General features: G+C 43.9%; 1 protein-coding gene across 1 annotated transcript in view; it reads right to left on the bottom strand.

The window, feature by feature from the left end:
* Positions 1 to 24,048, bottom strand: part of igsf3 (immunoglobulin superfamily, member 3) — a gene marked incomplete at both ends in the record, with an annotated part of 80,333 nt that overhangs the window by 15,602 nt on the left and 40,683 nt on the right. Inside the window, 4 exons of the mRNA XM_083908880.1 lie at positions 7,431 to 7,856; positions 10,742 to 11,149; positions 15,083 to 15,469; positions 19,328 to 19,747. Coding sequence (XP_083765006.1) covers positions 7,431 to 7,856; positions 10,742 to 11,149; positions 15,083 to 15,469; positions 19,328 to 19,747 — 1,641 coding nt within the window. The remainder of the gene's footprint in view (positions 1 to 7,430; positions 7,857 to 10,741; positions 11,150 to 15,082; positions 15,470 to 19,327; positions 19,748 to 24,048) is intronic.

Below are 24,048 nucleotides of genomic sequence, written 5' to 3'. Positions count from 1 at the left end.
AATCTCATTGTGTCTGCAGACTGGGCCGAAAAATGAGAACGGGTACGAGATTGGATTGGATTGAACCGGACAGAAAAATGTGCCGTGTTCTCACATGGGAGGGAGCGGGAGCGAGTGTGGGGGGGGGGGGAGAGACATGTAGGCCTGACCTTGACTGTCCTGTCTGAAACAGACGTGATTAATCAAAAACCTTTTATGAAATTATTTTCTGTTTCAGTGCACCTCTCACAGGCTCTTCATTTATCACCCATTATGACCCGGCGTATGCATGTGTGTGTGCGACGCACAGATTGTGAGCACGTTCTGGATTATTCGAACAGCGTATAAACCGTATAGGGTAGAGGGGCAGGCTGTGTGTTGCATGCATTAGCCACTTTATTATTTATACCTGTTCAACTGCTGGGTAAATATCTAATCAGCCAATCACATGGCAGCAACCTAATGGGTTTAGGCATGAAGTCATGGCCAAGACGACCTGTGTAAGTTCAAATGGTGCTGAATTGTTGATACCAGATGGGATTACTGGGATTTTCACACACAAATAAAAGCCTTGTTGAGGCCGTAGGTCAGAGAAGAATGGCCGGATTGGTCCAAGATGATAACCCATATCAAAACATGGAACACCTCACTGAACTGTTTTTAGGTACACATACAAAGTGGTGAGTTTACTGCATGTTAGTGCTCTGCAATTAATCGAAACCAGTGTTTCATTTACAAATATGGCCTCAAACAATTACAAAAACAATGTGATCTAAACAAAATGATTATTACAAAACGGAGGGCTTTTATTCTGAAAATAATGCTTCAACTCTGACTGCTTGTCCCGCTCGTCTTTCGGCAAAAATAGAACACACGCATTTCAGTGGAATCCCCGGGTTAAACGCGCAGCGTGAGTAAAGACGGCAGACGGAGGAGAGGAGCAGCAGCGGCGCTGAGTCAGCAAAAAAAAGGTCGAGTCAGCTCACTTGTGTGGGAACAAGAGACAGACGTCGAGCAAAAACACCAAATGTGGAATATTTGCTGCTCGGTGGCGTCTGCGCCGATCGGCACGACACAACAAATCTCTTTAAAACCACTTGAAACGCAAACGCCGGGGCCGTTTCTGAGCGAGTGCGTAAATAAAAACACCTAAGTGGTTGTTGTACCAACGACAGCACAGCCGACCACTAAATAGACACTTTACAGCACAACTCCATACTGATAGAGCTCTGAAAAGCACAAAATAATAACATATTAGGACCTGCTTGTGCTCATCTCTAAATCTGATCATCAGGCAAAAACCTTTAAGACAGGGGCCTCAAACTCAAAATGACCTGTGAACTTCTAGTCTGGTCAGGAGGGCCCGGGTCAAGTGAAAAAAAGTTTCGTGATTTGAAATTTAAATTATATCTTGATAATCCAGTGTTTGTTTTGATAAATCGTTCATGAAAAAAAAACAACAACATATTCATGATGCAAAATGAATCTGTAAATAACGAAAACAGACAGAAATAGGACATAATTAAAACATTAAAACCAAAAAATGAATGTCAATTGTAATTAAAACACTATACAAGCTTACAAATTTCAAAATAAGTGTAGGGCCGCAGGATATCGACTGACGGGCCGCATGTGGCCCACGTGCCTCGAGTTTGAGACCCCTGCTGTAAGAGATTATTTGAGCAGCCCTAAGAGCATGCTGGCCTAAATCATTTTTGATCAGTTTAACTTGTTTTTGTTACAATTTTGTACTAGTTACATTGTCTTTGTTTTGTATTTTAATGACAATTTGACTCGATGTGTACTCTGTGATTTTAGTTATATAGTTGATTCTATTTATAGTTATTTTGAGGTAAATTTAAAAGGTTATTTTTCAAAGTTTATGTTCAAAGCCACTTTCTCGACATGCACTAAATTCCATTTGTTTCAAGTTCATGAATATAATAATAATTGTGTTTTCAATTTTGACCCAAATCATTTTTTATTTCCATAACAGACCAATCCTAGTCCATGTAATCCCAGTTCTGCCCAGTGTAACTCAAACCCAAACCCTTACTGCTGCTGCTGAAACACTATAGACTTACTAAATAATAGTCCCAGACAGTAACGCTGTGATAAAGCTGCTACTGTGCACAAACAAGCACATTTGCCATATCTTTATTATTTATGAGATATTGACAACTTGAAACGCTATTTGAAGAAAAATGTAAACAGAAGCAAGAGAATTATGAGGAGGAGGAGGAGGAGGAGGAGGAGGAGGAGGGCAACAGGGAATTATAAAATATTCAAAAATCAAAAGCGTGAGGAAGAAGCTGTGGGCGTGCATAACGGGGGAAACCTGTAGCGAAGTGCGAGCAAATGGGAAAGAAGACATTAAAAGAGACTTGTGTGTGTGTGTGGGGGGGGGGGTGTGTGGGTGAAACCAAAATGTAGAAAGACAGAGATGAAGTGGCAGGGCGGTAAGCCGAGCCTTAATGAAGACAGACAGCTCCCATCCATGTCCTGATAAGCGGGAATCTCCAATCGCCGCGGCGATGCGAACGCTATCAATTACACTTGTGTGTGGCAAAGTGTTTCATTGGCATGAAACAAAAGCACATGTGGCATCTGGTACTGCCAGCTCATGTTAAATTGAAAGATACCCTCAATTACAAATCGGGGGGGAGAGAGAGAGAGAGAGAGCGAGAGTGACGGAGCAGACAAGGCACGGCGAGATAAAGGAGGAGAAAGCGGAAGGTACAGTACGAGCTTTAACTTTTCAAAGCACAAAACAAGGGCTGAGGATAAGCCAAAACAAAACACAAAGTAGGCATCTTATCCTGCATCACCATGTTTGATCTCAAAGTAGCCAAGCACGCGTAGGTGTGTGTGTGTGTGTGTGAGGAGAGATGAGGAGAAACTCTAAGTGGGACACCCCACCCCCTCCCCATCATCACCATCATCATTCTCGCTCACCCAATAACCAGGCAATCTTAATATCCTGCTCCTCTTGCCAGATACACGAGCACTAATGTGCACATGCACACACTGGAATGATGAGAAAAAACGTATTGAACTCCCCAAACCGTCATTAATCTAAACTCCGGTTCCATTAGGGAAGATTCAGCATAATTAGTTTTGGGTGTTTGCAGCGTGTATATGTATGTGTGTGTGTGTGTGTGTGTAGCAGAGCGATTGTGTGCTTCTGTGCGGGTGTGTGTGTGTGTGTGTACAGTTTTGAGTTATGAGTAGATGATATTAGACTGTGTTGCAGAGACTGAGGCTTCCCTGGCGATCTGCCATGCTGAACATGTGTTCGCCATTATTGCATTTCGGAAAGAGACAAAGAGAAAACTCAATCAGGTGAAATCTAATCTTACGTATGTGAAACTGTATACAATGTGTTTGTTATTCTGTTTTTTTTTGTGTGCGTTTGTGGAGATCCTCTATTCTTGCGCATCAACCCCCCCCAGAGTGTGCTGCATCTTTGTGTTTGGACGCGAGAATGATGATGTTTGTGCTCCTGTGGGTGCACTGGATCTCTGCAGGATCCGGTCAGTTCTTGCCTAACTACTGCTCTGGGTTGCACTTACAATAGGTATACAGTAAATATTCTGTGTGTGTGTGTGTGTGTGCAAATACGGTAGTGAACTCCTCTTGTATGACCCAGGGGACACAGGCAGTGTGCCTCTAATGCAATCTGGAACAGGAAGTAGGTCTGTGGCCAGGCTACAGCCTCACTCATTTGATGAAAGATCATTTTTGACCAGCTCACTGCTTCTGTTCTGTGCAGCTTTTATCAGCTTTTCTCCTCTGATGATCAAAGGCGATGTTCAGATTACCACCCACATTATTCAGATCGGATCAAACGGTTCACAATCTTAACTTCAACTAGTGTCTGCCTCCAAAATGGGACCCGACCCTTTCAAATATGTGCACAAAAAAACCTTAAATTGAGATGAGATGAGATGAGATAAGATAAGAGTGCATGCGTGAAGGCAATGAGCTGCACAGATTCTAATATGACTGTAATCTATATGCATGGCCACCACATATTGGATATGTATGAAGTGACACAGATCTGATTTTAACCCTTTAACACGAGCGTATCGCAGACGACACGCTCGCACTAGTGTTGTGCAATATGTTAACACGTTAACGCATGACACGTTTCCATGACGACTGACCGGAAAAATACGCACATGACGTCATGTCAACGGTCCAGGCACCGTTTACCAGTTAGCTCCGTAAGCTGCATTAGCTCCTTTTTGCACCATTAGCGTGCATACAGTCGAAATGGAGCGGTCTGTTTATTAAACGAAAAGAGCAGCGCTACAAATAACCAGCGTTAACATTTTTTTGCGTTACTTTACAGACTCGTTTTAACAATCCGGAGTCACGTAAACATGACGTCACGCGCGTCTTTTTCCGGCCAGTCGTCATGGAAGCGTGTCGTGTGTTAACGCGCTTGACAGCACTAGTTTGCACGCTTCACATTACCGTAATTACCGCGAGGGTTTGTGCCATCGGAAAAATTCCAGCGGTTTCTGAAAGCTGAGAAGTTGCAAGTCAAAGGCAACATGTGGTTATTACGGTAATTTCACTGGCGATGTTGCAGGAAACCGGCATATCAGTGTATTTGTCAACAGAGAAGAAAGAGTTGGGAAAATGCCTGTACATGTTGTTTTTCTTAATTTTAAATTGTTAATATGGCATTTTAACATGCAGAAAATTGTCAATTGGACAATGGAAAAATAGGCTAACGCACAGGACATTTTCTGACCCTTTTATTGTTAAAATAAGCAAAAAAATGTCAATATCATTTCTGTGTGAAACAGCCCTGAAAAAGCGAAAAAAAATGACACATCAGTCACTTCAGCCTGGTAATCTGAACTTAATCTTAGATGCATGGATTCTGATGCTTTTTTATTTCTGAAGTTCTACACACGTGTGCTCACACAGAGCCACGTTTATTCTCAATATAAGATGGTGGTGGCGTAATTAGACAAACAGCTGAGAGAAAAGTGATGTGTTGTTGGGCATCAGAGGTAAGACTACATTATGCATAGTAGCATATGCATGCTCGCCGGCGCACGTCACAAGAAACAGTTGCAGGAGGCATTCACGCAGAACCGCCCGCACGTGTGTGCTGCGTGTACAGTTTGTGCGCACAAAATGCTGCTGAGGCAGCTCATACTCGTATCGAGCAGGTGCCTCTGGAAGCACGATTTAACGTCTCTCAATTATGTATCTGGTCAGCTTCTGTGTTTTTCTCACACCTCATTACACACACACACACACACACTCACACTCCCCCCTTTATCTTGCTTCTTTGAGGGAGGAGGTAAAAATACCACGCTCTCGTTTAGCCAGCTGTGGTTAACATTTAGGAAAACAGAGAGAAAAACAGCAGATGGAGAGGCACGAGGCAGCGAGCGATGTCCTGCAACCCATGGCCAAGAGTAAAGGAACTGGGCTCATGACACAAACGGCCGATTAAGTGTGCAGATACTGTAAGTGCTGCCCACTGCTCCTGCGCCCGGGCTTGTGTGTGTTTTCACTACTGGTGTGTAAAGGACGGGTTAAATGCAGAGGTCAAATTTACTACTGCTAATTGGTGCGTGTGTGCAAAAAATTACTAATTCTACTTTTAACTAATTAATCACCAGTCTAACTAAAGGCTAGAAAAACATGGAAAACACATGCAGCAGGAAGGAGGAAATGAGTGCTGCATAATCTGAAATAAACAAAAAAAAGTTTGGCTTTCATTCAGCAGCTGAGCACATTGTCACGATTGCTGATGCAATGTCATAAAAGTGCAATATCTTCCGTTTGTCATGTGCAATATCGTTCAAAGGGTAATTCATATTAATATTTATCATAACTATTAATACCACAGAAATGCAACCACACATCTCCATTCTCCTCTTTTCTGTCCATATAGCTTATTTATTATTGTACTATAACACTGTTTTAAATGCATCAAAGTAGCTAACAAAGGCTCTTCTTATTCTTACCCTCAATTGCTCAGGTAACTGAGCACTTTGTCACTGGAGATGCAACTGGAGGGTGGAACTGGCACTGGAGTATTTACTCCCTTGCAAAATGCCCTTGTTTGGCAGTTTGTGTGTGTGTGTGTGTGTGTGTGTGTGTTAATGCTCTGATTTAGGATAAACAAAGTCAACTGCAAGGGAGGAAGGTAAGTGAACATTGAAGGTGATAAGTCACTTTCAAATAACTTTTGAAGGGCCCCGGAGGGACACTGCGCGGTTCCACGTGAACGGCCAGGGTCGCAGCACGGTCACTTTAGCATGTAAAAGCACCGTCTCCGCGCTGTGCGCTGCTTCTGTGTGTGCAACAATAAGCGTCAATAACAGGAGGAGAAGAAGAAGAAGAGACACGCATTCTACTTTGAAAGGATTTGAAAGTGCTATTGACCGCCACGGTCTGCCTCTGTACTCAATAGAGCCTCAATAGAGCCTCTTACTTTTCCTCACCTGAATATGGAAGGAGCTTGTGGGCAGACAACAACAAAAAAAGTCACTCTATAGTCTGCAACTATAATAAATATAATGTAACTTGATATAATGCTGTGTCACTGCAGCTCTTATTAAGACAAGTTTAACACCCTACCTTGCTCTCATTACGCCCACATATCTTGCTCATCTGCAAAAATCCATTAATGAAGCGCGTCATGGACTCAAATACTGAGCATTTATCACATATCATAGCGTCGTTGAGGAACAGCCCACACTGGGGTATATTCAGTGAGATTGTGCGTGTGTGTCTGTGTTTCTTGTTTGTGTTCAGCCACTAATTGGGCTTTGCCTGCATATTTTTTTTTTTGTCTCTGTGTGTGTCGAGCACACGAGGCCATTGTCGACAGTTTAATTCATCCGCCGAGGAAAAAAAAGGTTCAAGGACAGACCTCTCCTTCCCTTTATCACTCCTTCTGTCTCCGTCCTTCACTTTCCTCCTTTCGGTTTCTTTTTTACTCAGTATTCTCCTGGTATCTCCTGCATATTTAGCAATCCTTTCACTGCTCTCCATTAGGAGACTCCACCCTGCCCTGCACACGCACACATGCACGCGCACCCATGTCTGCACACACACACACACACACACACACACACACACACACACACACACACACACACACACACACACACACACACACACACACACACACACACACACACACACACACACACACACACACACACACACACACACACACACACACACACACACACACACACACACACACACACACACACAAACACACACACACACACACACTCCAATTAGTGGGTAAACCAGAGACTAAGAGCAATTAGAGCAGGCAGAAATCCTCTAAGCTCTGCTGAACTTACTCTGTGTGGGTGTGTGTGACTGTGTTTATCCCTGTTTGTGTGCTGGGCTGTGTCTGTACCAATTAGGTGTGTGTCTGGCAAGCGGCCATGTGACATTACCTGGCTGCAGGACACTGATGCCAAGCAGGTTGGAAGTGCGGTTGGCAACTCGGCTCCAGCTGTTGTCGTAGTTTCTTCTCCACAGGACGGCGCTGCACTGGTACTTGCCCGCCTCGCGGCGCCCTGCGCGGGTCACCGACAGACGGAAGTTGGTGTTGGAGTGGGAGCGATCCACCGTAGTGCGGGTTCCCAAGCCCAGCAACTGGTCGCCCCACTGCAGCGTGCCCTCCCGGGTGAAAGTGACCAAGTCTTTGAACTCTCCTTGATCCTCGCCGTCGGCCTCTGTGCCAGCGGGCATGAAGCGCCAGGTGACGGAGGTGGGGACGCGAGGGTTGTGCCGGGGCTTGACCAGACACAGGAGGTCAAATGAGTCTCCGAAGGATACAGATGGCGTCCTGGATGAGGCGGACACCATGAAGGAGGACTCTGGGTAGTGGAAGAAGAGATGAGTGGATGTTAGGATGGCACAAACAATTACAAACCCCAGTAGAGCACTGCTGATTACATAATAATTGCACGCCACAGCTTGATTGTGTGAATGAATCTGATCTCCAGAAGCTTAAAGCTCAGCAAATGACGAAGGGGCTCTGTAATAGTTTTCAGGATTGAAAGCACATTTAAGCACATCCACCAAAAAGGTGCACACTCCACACTCCCCTGCTGTGAGAAATACAGTGTGCAGCGTCTTACTCAAAGTGCACAGACCCATTGAGAAACAGATCTTTACATAACACAGATTCATTGAGAAAGCAGTTCTTCAATCTTCACGGGCTTTTTCTTTCGTCCATTTTTGCCCTCGACATCCATTTAGTTCACTATATGTACGCACGTGTACGTATACTTGTGTGTCAGTGTGAGGTTGTGTGCTTTTCTGTGAGAGTGCGCCTGAAAATTAATGGTGATGCAACAAAGACAACCCCGGGGAGAGATTTCCTCTAAGCGCCGATGTTCGATCTATGCCCAACTCCTTGCCAAGTCTAAACTCTCCTCATTAAGCTAAAAACATTCACCCAAGTCCATATATTATTGCCAAGATACACCTACACTGAGAAGCAAGCGAGACGGGGGGGGGATAGAGAGACTAGATAAAGAAAAATCCCCTTTAATAGCGTGGATCTGTGGCACCTATTTTGGGGCATTGTCAATGAATGTGAACGATTGAGCTTGAATATGAAAAGGACAGTTACACAAAGATAAAAAAAAAATAGAGAGTGGGACGTGGAAATAGTCTGATTTTTTCGCCAGATCAGATACTTCATCTCGTTGATACTTGAGATTTCTCCATTATGTTCATGTCAACAGCCTCACCGCTTTCCCTCCGTCCCTCACTCCCCGTCTCCCTGTGACAGCCATCATCCCCGGTTGTCCTTCAGGGTGTGTAATCAATGGCTTTCTGTCCAGACTTGGCTACTGCTGGGGCCGCTGCCTTGGGCCATAATTCTCTAACAGACTATAATTCTCTCCTCACTCTATCTCTCATCTCCCTGCACCCCGGCTTCCATCTATCCATTTGCCTCACTGTCTGCCTGCCTCAGCGAGAGTAAAGAGGATTTCATGCTGAGCCATTTCCTCATGCGACGTTGTCTTTTCTGTTTTGTGTGAGTAAACACAAATGTGTTTGTTTCCTTTATCACACAGAGTGTGTGCGTGTGTGCGATTGGAAGGGGGAGAAAGAAAGTGCTTCTACGCTGCACACTGGCGTGCTTTTCTACATTCTGACATTCTTAAGCCAATCAGCTGTAAAGGAGGTATCTACAGAGCACTTTTGTGTTCACCCCTGGCAACGAAAACACAAGATTCCCAGGGGAGATTCCTTTTTCCTACCACCTCCAGTTCCTGTCAGATCCCAGAAGGGATCCGTGAATAAGAAAGCTATATGAACTACACTGAAGTACATTTGTCGTATACTGTATAACATATTTAGCTTTAGCCTGTCTGGTTCAGTCAATGGTGGCAGGTCAGTTTCAGCTCAGAGGGAACCTGGAGATCCATTTCCTCTTTGTTTTGTTTTGTTTATTGGGTACAAAGATTAGTAGAATAACGAGAACATAGTGGGGAAAAAAAACAAGAAGTGATTTGTCTGCATAGATCCAGTGATTCTGTATGTGGAAACTGAAGTTAAAAAAAAAAAATTAGGAAGAAAACAAAAACACACTGACCGTCACGCTACAATGCACTTTTTGAAAAAAACCTTGATCAACATGCACAAACAGAGGAGAAAATGAAGAGACATTGAGGAGAATAACGGAGGAAAGGCTTGCAGCTTTGGGCTTCTTTGCCCTGATTTGCATAATATGTCCCTTGCTCCTCAAAGTAATGTTTCTGTTGTTGCCCAAACTTAACAAATGGCCACTTAAAAACTGACATCTCCTCACTACTGCACTGCTTTGTATTGCTTTGGGGAGCTAATACGTTGTGTGTGTGTGAGTGTGTGTGTGTGTGTGTGTGTGTGTGTATGCATATGTGTGTATATTAAGTCCAGCTCTCCTGGCCTGCCAGCTCCTCAGCGCTTCGCTCCAGTGGCTTCCTCAGCCTGTACCATGGATGTTAAGCTTAATTCAGCCCTGACAGAGGAGGCCAACAGACTGTGAAACACACATGCCACTGCATTTCCATTCTAATAATTCTGACTAATCCATATGGTTGTGAGTGTGTGTGCGCGTGTATGTGTCTATAAAGAGTGTCAGGGAAGCACTTGACTGACTGACTGAGTGACTGAGTGTGGTAATGTTAATATACTTGCTTGGGGAGTATATGAATAAACAATGTTCGACTGCAATATCTGGAGTGCATGTTCTACCTGAGTGATTCATCAATCACAAACAAATCACAAACTTTGTCTGCCTTTCTTTGTCTTGAGACTTGACACTTTATTTACTTGGCGATACTTTAAAAACCTTCCATGCGAGAGTCCCATGTACAGGGGGCTGCACAAGATGCGTGGAGTACAGCTGATCTACACCTGTTTGGTGCCTGAGAAAGGTCAAATGGCACATAATGGTACCAAAATGTACCAAAATGTGCCCAAATGTTCCGCCTGAACATACCTGTGTTAAAACAGCTGTAAAACTGCTCTTGTTCACTTTTTTAGCATCCACTTTTGCACAGTTAGTCATCAGATATAACTTTCCTAGATGAAAAAGGCTACCATCATGTGAGTTAAAGGTGATTTCCACTCTAATTAATGTTTTTTTTTTAGGCGAGGATCAAATAAAACTGTATTCCAGATAAATTTACTCTGACATAGTAACATATCTCAATTATGTTACAATCTCACACATCTTAGCTTTCTTAGTGCTGACACAACTTACCAACTGTCTTGACGGTGATCGTCTTGGTGGCCGACTCCTCTCCTATCTTCTCCCAGTTGAGCTCTGGTTCAGTGCCGGCCTGAAACCATTCGGTAACCGCGCACCGGTACTGGCCCTCGTCGCCAGGCAAGGCATTGTACAGCGACAGAGAGAACGTGTCCGCTTGCGCTTTCTCCACGCGTATCTCCCCGTAACTGGAGCGATCTCTGTAGGTTGGGCTGTGCAAAACTGTGCCATCCCGATCCACAGAGGCGACCTCCTGGGCTGGTCCAGTCCCCTGCTTGTCGGTCCACTGCCAGACAATGGAAAGGGGGCCCGTAGTGGACTGGACTAAGCAGGCCAACTGGATCACATCGCCTTCTAGGACCTCCGAGGAGTTACTGGACAACGACACAGTGATGTTGCTCTCTGAGAAAAGAGGGAAAAGAGAAAGAGAGAGACAACCAGGTGAGTATCAAAATGATAGTGTATATCTGACACAAGGGACGTCTCAGTCATTTGAGACTGATCAGAGATCAGCAATCACGCTGATCACCGCACCCCAATCACTTTACAGGGCTTTCCATATCAGCATGGTCTGTTTCTGTTCTTTATTAAAGATCCTTCGTGTAGCTCAGCCGTAGACTGTAGCAGAGCTTTATTTGGTGCAGACTCATAGTGACATTTAATTCATATTACCTTTGTTTGAGATAATTGGTCATATTTTTAATACTACGCCTCATTCGATCTGCTCCAGTTCAGCCTTGAGTGGTGACACAGTGGGTGGACATTGCTGTAGCTTAAGTTTAAAAGAATAAAACGTGTAAGTGTTTGTAGAAAATACAAATGTAACGGCGGTAGTTCAGCCTCACAGCAGCAGACAGATGATAGAAGAGTCTGTTCTTCTTCCTCTCTAAACATCAGTCAGGAAGATTATTATTTTACTGACAGTGACCACCTTCTTCTTTTTTTTTTTTTTTTAAATGATGTACTGTGCAGTTCAGCTATCAAGGCAAATACAAGCACTAGATCAGGAGCTGGTATCGACAGATACTCGATAGCAAAGAGATGAGATGCTTCTCCTGGAGGGAAAGAAAAAAAAAGTTTCTCAAAATCTCAACAAAAAAGCACTAAGTATTAAAGCTTTGAGAGAACACACGGAGCCAGAGGCAACACAGCACATTGTTGAGCATGTTGCCCAACAAGTGTAAGGTAATCCTGTGCAAGTGGTGTGAAGGTGTGTTTGCATGCTTGTACTGTATGTATGTAATTATGTGTGTGTGAAAGCACGGCCTCGGGCACAGCCCGGCTAGAAGCGCAGAGAAGGCTTTGGTGAATCGGAGCGCGTAGGTTAAGATTCGCTTCCTGGACTTCCTGTGCAGCTTGTTGACCAAGTTCACATGGGCACATGGAAGGAGACTGAGATCACAGGACTCATCAGTGGCACTTCAGAGAGAGGGAGAGGATAAAAGTTGTAACAGGATCACCCGCTCTGTTTTTCTCTTTCATCTCGACTCTCATCATCACTTCAGCTCGCATCAAACACTACGGAGCTGCAGTTGACCAAAAAAGCTCTCTCTTAGTCCTGTGGGACGCTGTTGTCTCTCGGGTGGTGTGGCTCAAGATTTTTTACTCTTCTTTTTGTTTTTTCCTCCCCTCAGGCCAAGCTCTGCTGCTTCCCTTTCAGTTTGCTGGCCCTCCTAATCAGCACGAGCTCTCTGTGCATATGAAATCAACTACTTAATTCTATCACTCTCAAACGAACAAAAGGAGAACCTCATATTCTTCTTTTGTTGTTCCTTTCCATTTTAAAGAGCTTTATATGGGGATTTTCCATTATACAGTTCTAGCACTTGCTTTTCCATTAAGGAATAGAACCTGGTAGATGGTGCTTTTTTGTTTGGTACGTGCTCTGGCGAGGTTCCACGCGAGCAGAGCCGATACTTGGCTGCTGTCCTTCCAAATACACTGTGGTGCATCAACATGGTGTAGATGGAAAGAGCTGGACGGAGCATGTTTGTGTCGTGTATAAACAGCGTCACGGCAGTTTTCCGCAGCCGTGCTACGACGACCCCGCTCACACTGAGGAGATCCCGAGAAGTAATGGAAAACGATGTATCCGATACTTGAGCTGAAACAATTAATCGATTATTAAAAGGTGCCATATGTAAGAATGTGGCCAAAAACGGTTACTACATACAAATTAAAAACACAGAGGTTTTTTAGGTTTTGTTTTCTGACGTAACTGGCAACCTGTGGTCGCTCGGCAGCTGAGACTCTACTGACTGCAATGATTGGTAGACGGCAGTAGGTGGCGCCACATGCCAAAACATGATTTCAAAACATAAACATGATTTGCAGTCTGCAAAATATATTTTTTAATGCAAATATTTTGGCTGTACTGTTGTTGTTGGTGAGTTCAGTTTGTTATATGAACATTATTCCTGAGTCTCTGTGACATATTAGGAGGATTTTATGGCCAGTTGCTTTACATTTATTACATAATGCACCTTTAATCATCAACTATTTTGATAACCGATTAACCGTTTGAAGCTTTTTTCATGATTAAAACAAGATTTCTGTTTGTTTTAGCTTCTTATATGGGAATATTTTCTTTGCTCCAAAAACAAAAACAAAGAAATCCTTAAAACTGAATCATTTTGGTTTGTGGACAAAACAAGACATTCGAAGAACATAGTTTTTTCCTGGTTTGACAAACACCGATCAATGTTTTTTTTTAAACATTTTATGGACCAAAGGAGTAATCGCTTAATCGAGGTTAATCAAGTACGAAAATAATCGTTCATTGCAGCTCTACCTGATACCCAAGTAGAGTCAAGAAGTGCTTCAACTGTATAATGGAAATATGCAAATAGTTTTTTCCACAGCTTAAGGAGAACATAATGAATTGACCCTGAGAGATGAAGAGAGGATTGTTAGACAGTGGTCATCGATCCTAACATCCTGAACTCTCTTAAGAGTGTCAAGTTTCTGGACCGCTTTGCATTTCCATTTGGAGTTTTGGAGTTTTACACCCCTCTTTCCCCTTCACCCCCTTCCTCATGCTCTCGTCTATCGCTCTACGATAGAGTCGCAGTGTAGCATTTAACCTTTCTCTTCCTTTCTCACCCCAAACGTAAACTCTTCCATCAACGCCGATTTCGTCAGAACTGTTCATCTCAGTTTGCCCTTTGCTGTAACCTTTACCTGGCTCTGACTCATCAACCCTAACCCCTGACGCAACCCCTATTACCAAGTCTCACCCAATTCCCACAGTTAGAGTGATGGAGCACATCTTGAAAATGTGTCTGTGTGTGCGTGGATCTGTGAGAGTAAGCAGACATGGGAGGGCAGTTTGTGCATGAAATAAATGCTGCCTGGCCACTACTGCTGTGTTGCATGGGAGTTCTCCAATAACCATGGCTATTATCCTGTGTAAACACTATAAACATCTTTTATAGGCCATTAAGGTCTTTTGTCAGAAAAACAAAACCCTCCCATAAAGAGGTTCCCGTGAGACTGCTGCAGGTTTGGGGCCGTTGCTCTGGGCTGATTTAGCAGGGGGTGCACAGCGGTCAGGATAAGGTAGGGTTTGAATGAAAATACTACGCTGTTGTTATCACGCTTAATTATACAGGTAGCAGCCGGCTCCCCAAGCTATTCCATCCCTAAGAGACACACACACAGGAGTGGGAGGACAACCCGAACTGAAGGAGGAAAATCTCAGTGACTGATGGGAGGGCTGTTTGCAGGGTTTACTGTAAATTTGCATCAATCAGCTACAAGCCTGACACAACCGCACCAACAACAGCCGGGCCTTTATCCAGCCCAAGAAGCCTGCCTGCCTCGGCAGAGGACATTAATTTTTCCTGGGGAACCACTTAGAGGGCCCTGGAGAGCAAAGCCCCATTCTCTGCTCCTATTCTCTTTTCCATGGTTTCATTTCATGGCTGTTAGCTCAGCCTCCTTGAGTCTGGACTCCTCTATTACCCAACTATAGTGGTACCCTCCCCTCCTCTCTGCTAAGCCAAGGAAATGGAAAGGACCATAATGCTGCATTACCAATCCTTAGCAATCCACTCAAACAGAAAATACATCAGGAATAAGAGCACCATTATCCTTCTCCCTCTTACTCACAGCTAACAATAGAGGCTGTGCAGCTATCTGTTATAGGCCACCTTGTAGAGAGGGAGGCGGGGAGAGAAAAATAGAAGGAGGCTGGAGAGAAGCACAGCATGGCATCCTCCACTGTCTGTATAAAGATAAAACACTTTATCATGAAAAGCTCGTCATTCTTACTGTAAATGACAACAAAGGACAGGACAAGTGAGCCAGTGGCCTCATGAACACATTATTACTCACTGAGTGACTGGACTGTGATCTGGACGTTGCGAGACCTCTTGCTGCGGTCGATGAAGTCTCCCGTGGGCGTCTTCTCTCGCTCAGTCACCCGGCAAATGTACTTCCCGGAGTCGTCAGGGCGCAGGTGCTGGAGCTTGAGGAGGTACACGTTGGTGCTCTCCTTGCGCACGGTCATGTGACCCGCCGCCTCGCGGGAAACATAATCGGGGCCCAGGACAGGCACGGCACTGGGGCCCACCACGGCCACCGGTGAGCTGCTGAAGACCCACGACACCGAGAAGAAACGCTCAGGGACATTCTGGGCCTCGATGGTGCAGCGAAGTTCCAGCGGCTCACCGGCCGTGAAGGACCGTCGCTCCGTGTTAACCTGGATGCTGAAGTCCCGATCTAGAAAGAGAGAACATTATGGTTAAAGGGACGTGAAGCGAAACAATCATAAATGTGGTAAAATGGCAAAAAAAAAGGATGTATGTTGTATTTTTTTTTATTAAATTGCAGCACTAAATGTTCAAAACCTTGATATAAAGGTGCATTATGTAATAAATCTAAAGCAACTGGCCATAAAATCCTCCTAATATGTCACAGAGACTCAGGAATAATGTTCATATAACAAACTGAACTCACCAACAACAACAGTACAGACAAAATATATACATACAAAAAAAATCTTTTGCAAACTGCAAATCATGTTTATGTTTTGAAATCATATTTTGGCATGTGACGCCACCTACCGCCGTCTACCAATCATTGCAGTCAGTAGAGTCTCAGCTGCCGAGCAACCACAGGTTGCCAGTTATGTTAGAAAACGAAACCTAAAAGACCTCGGTATTTTGAATTTGAGTGTAGTAACCGTTTTTGGCCACATTCTTACATATGGCACCTTTAAATAAACACAGCAGGTTGAAAAGTGAGCACATTTTCCTTATGTTCAACGACTGGTTTCTAAAAGATATGTGGAATATAAATGAATATTCACACTGTAGCGCTTTCTTAATATCCACAATCTGGTATTGGAAACCTGCATATTAACAGAGGGAGAGGAGGGTGGGGGTGTGCGGGGATGGGAGGGGCAGGAAAATAGTAATATCGAGAGGGAAAGAATAGAGACTAGAGAAGGTTGAGGTCACACAGTGCATCGCTGTGGTAAATCGCTGAGCATTCAGAGAGCTTCTCCTTGCTCTAAACCCTTGATTTCACCTCTGCAATAAAAAAACCCCACTTCTAATTAAAATTCTCTTTAGTGATCTAAAAGAGTCAGGCAATTTCTCGTCCTTCATTTGCAAGATCGAAGACAGAGCAGACAGAGAACACAGTGCTGGTGCTTGCTCCTCCATTCATCCATATACCTGTACAATTGTCTGTGGGCATTCCGCATGCACGAAAACGTGTGTTTTTATGGCTTTGTTTTCAGTTTCATTTGTTGTACCCGTTTCCAGATGACGAGCACAGTCGCGCATCCGAGACGGCTGCTTTGTCTCTCAGTGAGGTGGTTAGCCCTGAGCTGTAATTACAAAGACTTTAAGGAGACTTCCGGAGAAACACAGTCATGGGAAAGTTCAAAGTCTGCCGTTGGTGTAGAGCTCATTATGCTGAGGAAATATTACAAAGGAGAGGGAGGAAGATATACTGTTTTGACATACATAAACACATGAGCGCTCCTGCACACATTAAATATTGACATAAAAACACAAGTTGTGTGCTTACTTGTGTGGAAACAATCATCATCTATCAATAAACGGGAAATTAACTCAGTGATTCAGTTTCCACGTCAATCATAAATAAATTAAAATGATTATCTTTGTAAGATAAAAAAAAAAACATCAGTAAATGTATTAATAATTGAATAAATGTTGCTGCCCCAGTTCACACGTACGTGCAGACGTTGCAGCGTGACATTTAAATGGCACTAATTGTGCAGGGAGTGGAGCAAACCTGAGGAGCTACAACCTGCGATTACAAAGTGTCAGCATGGAAGCTCTGCTGGGCCTGTGATTAACGGGAGGAGTTTAAGTGACCGGATGTAGAGACTCTGGATACAACACAATACTCAGTGCAATTAACAGATGGAGTTGAGGTGAAAGCGGCTGACAAATTGAGGGACCATTGAAAATATAAAAGCAGAGAGTGGAGGATGGATGATGGATGTTTGTCACAGCCTTCGCTACAGGCTGCGACAAACCCAGCAATCCAGATGGATCCTGGCATTTAAAGACTTTTTTACTTCCTATTCTTTGTCATTGTGTATTGTATGTTTTGGGTAACATCTACTGCACGTCTGTCCGTCCAGGGAGTGGATCCCTCACTTGTGGTTCTCCCTAAGGTTTCTAGCCTTTTTTTCCCTGCTATAAGGGTTTTTTTCCCTGGTAGTTTTTCCTTACCCTGGTCGAAGGTCTAAGGACAGAGGATGTTACCAACCCTGTGAAGTCCCGTGACACAAACTATGTGTTGTAAACTGTGGGCTATACAAATAAAGAGTGATTGATTGATTGATGAAGGAGGGGATGAGAGAAAAATCAAAACCTCTCTCTGAAGCCGAAAGTATCTGTTTCGCTAGTGATGGGTCCGCCTTGAGAGACACACTCCATCTTTTACAATAAGAGTCTAATGGAGGAGATGCTCGCCTCCTCTGAACGCCTGTCTCTCTGCATCACATGCGCACATGTACAGGTGTACACATCAGCTGCTGGTCCTGGTAGCGCCTTTTTTCTGTTTTATTCCTTTTGTCACGCAACAACCACTCCATCCATTATAGATTAGAGAAAAGACAAAGAGGGTCGAAAGGGTTGCCGAGAGTGGAGCTCTCTGTGCCTTTTATCTCCTCCCAGAAGTAGCAGGAAGTCATTTGATAAACTTGCTTTCCACGTGGGGTTAGCACTCTCCATCTCATCCGCGCACCTCTATCTGGGGCACCATCGAGCTGTATCGGTCCAGAGCTGATCTGACGCTCAATGGAGGAATGCAAAAATGATCCCACTTTGAAGTGATTTACCGACAGGAGACACTTGCCACTGGGTACTGCCGTGGTAATTTGCGCGTATCTCGCAACTGTTTATCACCCATCTCTGTGTGGCTCTTTCTCTGAAGCACACAAAGGGATTCTTTATGCGTGTGGATACAGCACGATCGAGTGCGATGGGGTCAAGTTGGGTGGGAGGCTGTGAGGAAGTGAGGACTCGCAAAGTCGTCTTTGTTTCTGGTCCATTAAGTCTGGATGTCGACGTCTTATTAGATCATTATCATATGCGCCATATTCCTCCATCATCCACCTCAACACACTCTTTGTTTCTCCCACGTTCTTCCATTATGCAACCCTTGTTACTTACTGAACCACATGTCACCCTCCCCCTTTCCTCTTCCTCCCTTTTACTTGTTAACTCTTTGCCATTAGACAGCATTCTCCTACAGAGTTTGTTCTACACCACCTCATCTTCTCCCACTCAAGAAAACAAACTATATGGGAGTCATTTTTTTTTTTTAGTGAGGAGGGATTGAAAAACACATTCTTGCTTGTTTATCTCTGGGCTACTTGTTGCCTGGAGATCATACAATGTATGGAAAAGCTATGTTTCATATGTCAAACGCCCACACTGTTAGGAGAAGGTTTAAATTTTCTTGAATATGTTTGCTGCCCGGAACCACGGTTGGTGTAGTGGTTAGCGCTTTCGGCTTTGCAGCAAGAAGACCAGGGTTCGAGCCCCGGGTGGAACAAGGTTCTTTCTGCATGGAGTTTGCATGTTCTCCCTGTGTGTGCATGGGTTTTCTTCAGGTTCTCCGGCTTCCTCCCACAGTCCAAAAACATGCAGATTTGGGGATTAGGTGAATTGGTCACTCTAAATTGAGCGTTGGTGTGAATGGTTGTTTATCTCTACATGTGGACTGGGGAACTGTCCAGGGTGTACCCCCGCTTATCGCCCTATGTCAGCTGAGATAGACACAGCACCTTCCACGACCCTCCAATGGAGGATAAAGCAGTAGATAATGGATGGATGGATGTTTGCTGCCCATCAAATGGACACAAATAGAAAAGAGGGGAGTCTGTGGAGGTTTTGATAAGCCCTTTTTTAGTAATCTAATGAGCTTAGTGTGAGATAGAGATCAGCAATCAGAGTAAGCTGACTCACATGTATGTGAATGCTTGTCAAAAGGATAGGGACGCAAAAGTACTTTTCCCCTCTCCATCTCCTCTCTTTCAGAGCATCTCTACCATGGACACAGTGTTCTGGTTTAGTAAAGTGAAGTACTCACCAGTGGGCTGAATGCGGAGCTGAGTCTTGTTGCTCTGCTTGCGGGTCATGGCGAACCAGCTCCCGTCCGTGTCCTGAATCCACTCAGCAGCCTGGCAGTAGAGCAGGCCCTGATCCACAGGCTGCAGCTTATGGATGGTCAGCCGGTACGAAGTAGCGCTGGTTTTATCGAGCCGCAGATCTCCCGCCGCCATCCTCTGCCGATACGTCCCGCCGGAGCGGAGAACAAAGTCCCTGGACAAGGTGACCAGCTCCTGCGGCGCGGCGGTCGCATCTTCCGGGGATCGGAGGTACCAACCCACTGACAGGTGGGTGTGCTGCACTGTGGCTCGAGAAACCTCGCAGGTGAGCTGCAGCGTGTCGCCTTCCACCTTGGACAGAGTGGCGGCCGGAGACGTTGCCGTCAACGAGTCGGCGATGACTGCAGAATGAAAGAAAGAGAGAAGAAAGAGAATGAGCAATCATAATAACTTGAAATATGAGAGTGTTGAGGAAAGCGCGCACAATAACCTCACCGAGTGCATATAAAGAAATACTCAAACACCATTCATGGGTTCTGTTGTTGTTAAATGTGGAGAACTAGCTATAATGAGACAGACTAATTTGGTTTACACTGTTATGGAAGTGCAAATTAAACACACATTCTGCTTTGAGTGGATCACACTTTAATTCACCAACATCACCGCAAGGAAAAAGGAGTAAATGCAACCAAGCCTTTGTTCTAAAAGGTGTTGTCTATTTCCTTTGTCACATGTGATATCTTTTCAAACATTTACTCGATCGCACATGGTACATATAGGAATTAAAAGTTGAATTCAGCCCGGGCCTTCTGTCTGCAAAACAACTGAGAACAGTGGACAGAATTCAAACCAGATGGCTGCAAACAGGGAGATGACAGAGAGAGAGAGAGGAACAGTCAAGTGAAAGGATGCAAAAAAAAAAAAAAAAAAGACATCAAGATGTGATCATTTCACAGAGCAGTCTGGAAACACTCCAAACGGTGACAGAAATAAACACCTATGGCTTAGAAAAAGGGTCCTTCTGTTAGCTCAAGAGGTATTTTTGGATTTGTACCAGAGCACTGAAGAGAGACAAAGACAAACTAGACCTGAGGTTCCAAACTGCATTCATAAAAAAAAAAAAGAACTAAAGAAAAGTTGTGTATACTCCATTGCTATTGTGGCTTCACGCGATGATCGATGGTCTGCATGAATGCATGTGTGAAGTGCTACATAAATACATAAATACAGGACATTTTTTTCAATTTACATAACTGACATCTTGTTTGTTGTTTCAGCGGGAAAAGAACAGGTGTTACTGGCAATAATAACACCTGTGAGATCGCGTGCATTCTGAAACTTACACGTCCTTCATTTGCTAATTTGCACCTTTTCCTCCGGTGTCAAAATGTCTGATATGAATATGTATCCATCATTATGGATCACATTAAAACACGTTACGCATGTGTGCTTACATGTGTGCTGTGTGTGTACACGCGCACATGCATCAACCTTCTTAGGCTGGTGAATAATTCCGGTTGCCGACGCCGTTTTTAAACCACCATGTGACTGTGAGTTCCTGTAAAAAGTCAGAAAAAAAAAAGAAAAACGGTGTGTCCCTGTGAGTCTCACGTATCTGTGATAAAAGAAAAAAAGCACTGTGGAGAAATAACAGAGAAACACACACATCACTAATGAAACAAACGGGGGGATGGTGGTGTTGGTGGTGGGGGGAGAGGAACAAAAGCAGAAAGATCAGAGAAAAGAAGATGGAGGGGGTGGAGAAAAAAGATGCTTGACATCTGGTTACCAGAGTGTAACGAGACACTCAAAAAAAAGAGATGATAAAACAGCGGCGGCAGGAAAATAAAGCGAGTAATCACGCAGGTCAGCGACGGTGACACTGAAATGAGACACTGTTCGGGATATATATATATATATATATATAAACCCAGACAAGAATAAACACTTTCCTGGGATGGTTTGAAGCACATTTGAAAATACTGATGAAATCAGACACAGTGTGTGTCGTTTCTAAATATTTCCCCCTCACTGCTTGTGGAAGCAAGGGACACGAACAGCAACATAAAAACACAATTAGATAATATTCTTGCCCTAATTCTCCAAAATTAGCCACATTTACAGTCAGAAAATGTGAACATCAATGAATGAAAAACTTGAAATGTATCAAACATGTAAACACAGAGCTATTGCTCTTCTTTTCATAGATAACCATGATAAAAAAAAAAACAGTTCTAAATGTCATAAGTTACACTCGATGTAATATCCCCCTAAAATATGAATCAGACGCTCCGAGTGGAAATGTCAACGTCTAAATCAAGATCCCGTTCATTAGTCTTTTAAGGCCCAGTCATCCTCTCCCTTCTCCGATCGACACTGAGCAGCAGCAGCCTCTCACTGACACACCGTTACCACAACAACACACCTACGCTACAACCTGCCGTCGCCATAGCAACCGCCCCATGCGATGCGATGCGCTGAATACACCCAGGAGCTACCATAACAACCCCGCGCTTCCCATTCACACCGAACCAAAATTAAAACCGACTGCTGCTGCTGCTGCTGCTGCTGTGGACTTTCACCTGCGGCGGGGGAACGAGAGGGTGAAAACAACGAGTCGTTTCCTCCAGCTTTTTGGAAGAATCCCATGGCCCACTTCCTTCAGGGATATTCGCCACAGTAAAAAAATATTCTCGGGCCAATCAGTTTATTACACAAACATCACAACATCTGGAAGACAGAACCAATCAGGTAGGGGCAGACAATCTTACAGCTGGGGCTGTAAACACACGGAGATCGTCAAATAACCTCGCTGACCTCAATCTGGGAAGGATTAACAGCAGCGTGAGATGACTCGGTACACGGATACACACACAAATGAGAGTGAGTGTGTGCGTTTATGTACATACGTATATTGATTTACTTTATTCGTAAATGCCGTCTGACTAATCACCACCATTCCTTTAAATCCATAATTTTTTATTGTGACCAAAACCAATAACAGATACATGGACGTCGCACTATGAAGTGCAGCCAGAATCCTGGTGTAATAAAGTCCAAGGACACATTAATGAGCTCTGACATGCCACTGCATGTTCCTTCACTGGGATGAACATGACGGGCATGCCAGTTAATTTTAAGTGAATCTCTTCCGCAGTGTCCTCACTCACCAGCACACCAAATGTGTATCAGCCCCATCTAATCCTGCACTAATGCTGACAGTTCTGCCAAGGAAAGTGGGCTGAACTTGGTGAGCATGTTGGAAAAACTGTAACATCTACAAATATTTGCCCCACTGCCAAAAACGGCATGTTTTCACTGCAACTGTTGATTACCATAAAGGTCCGATATTATACCCTATTTCTCCAAGTTAACCTCGTTCCCTGGTGTCCTAATGAACATGTCTGTGACATGCTTTGGTCAAAATACCATAAGGATGAAGCACCACAGCAGTTCAATCACCCTGCCAAAACAGCCTTGTTCAGAACGCTCTGTTTAGTAGTATCTCTTTAAGTCCACCTTAAAAAAAAAGTAAAACGAAACTTAAGGGACAGGAAATCAGCCATCAGAGGCTACTGGGAGCTAACAGCAGTTAGCATTTGGAAAAGTGATCATTTGCAGGCTCTAGCAGGCACACTGCCGTCATATATAACATGTATCCACTGGACAGATAAATCCTCTGAGGTTGGAAGTTTGTGTAGAACTCTGTGCTGCACTGTGGAGCCAAGAATAGAACTTTCTGCGGACTTCCGCTTTTCAGATACTGTTGCCCTCGCCAGCACTCTTGCATGTTTTACGGACAAAACGGAGCTCCGCGAGGCAACAATTCCAGGAATTTAGCACATTGTGACGTCCCAGTGAGTGCGGAAGTCAACATCCAGTGTTTTATCTCCTCTACTTAGACTGAAGGGGACCACAAAACATGAGTGAGTCCCAAATAAGTATAAAAATTATTAAAAAGTTGATTTTGCCTGATAGGGGACCTTTAAAATAAATGGGTAACATTTCAGATTAGAGAACACATATTCACCATTAACTAGGTGCGTACTAACATATATAAGTAGCCTCCTAGCCCTTTATTAGTAATCATTAAGCACCTATTAACACTTTATTCTACCTCTATTATGACATGATTTAAGATTTTTCCTAAATAAGGTGTTAATACTTGCTTAATATTTCATAATAGAGGGTTAGTATGCTATTTATATGCATGTTAGTAAGCACCTAGTTAATGGTGAATATGTGTTCCCTAATCTAAAGTGGTACCAATAAATGACAGTACCTGTAAATATTAGTGTTAAAAACTTTTGTATTCTGTGGTTCTCATGTAAAGTTAAGTATGTAAAGTAAAACATGTCTTCCTTTGACTGGCACGGGGGCTGTCGATGCGTTATAAATCTTTAAAAACTCCTCTCTTTCCTGCTTTACCTCATCTGCAATTTTTTTCCCTTTCATCTCTCTTACATTCCTGATCCTTCCCTTCTACATTCACAGCTCTCTGAAGTAAGTGATGGTTGTCATCCTTCAAGCTGGCCTTTTTAAGTCCAGTCACACATGGATAGTGCGTGCGGGACGCGAGTACACAACAAAACACGTGGGATTTTACAGAGCTCACACCAGAATTGAAAAAGAAGATAACTTATGAAGTCTGATCAGTTACTGTATTTTGCATGCATGCAACCCAAATTTACAATAATATCTC

This window comes from Microchirus variegatus (assembly GCF_963457635.1).
Source record: "Microchirus variegatus genome assembly, chromosome: 22".
Lineage (NCBI taxonomy): Eukaryota > Metazoa > Chordata > Actinopteri > Pleuronectiformes > Soleidae > Microchirus > Microchirus variegatus.
This window is presented reverse-complemented; position numbering and strand designations above follow the sequence as displayed.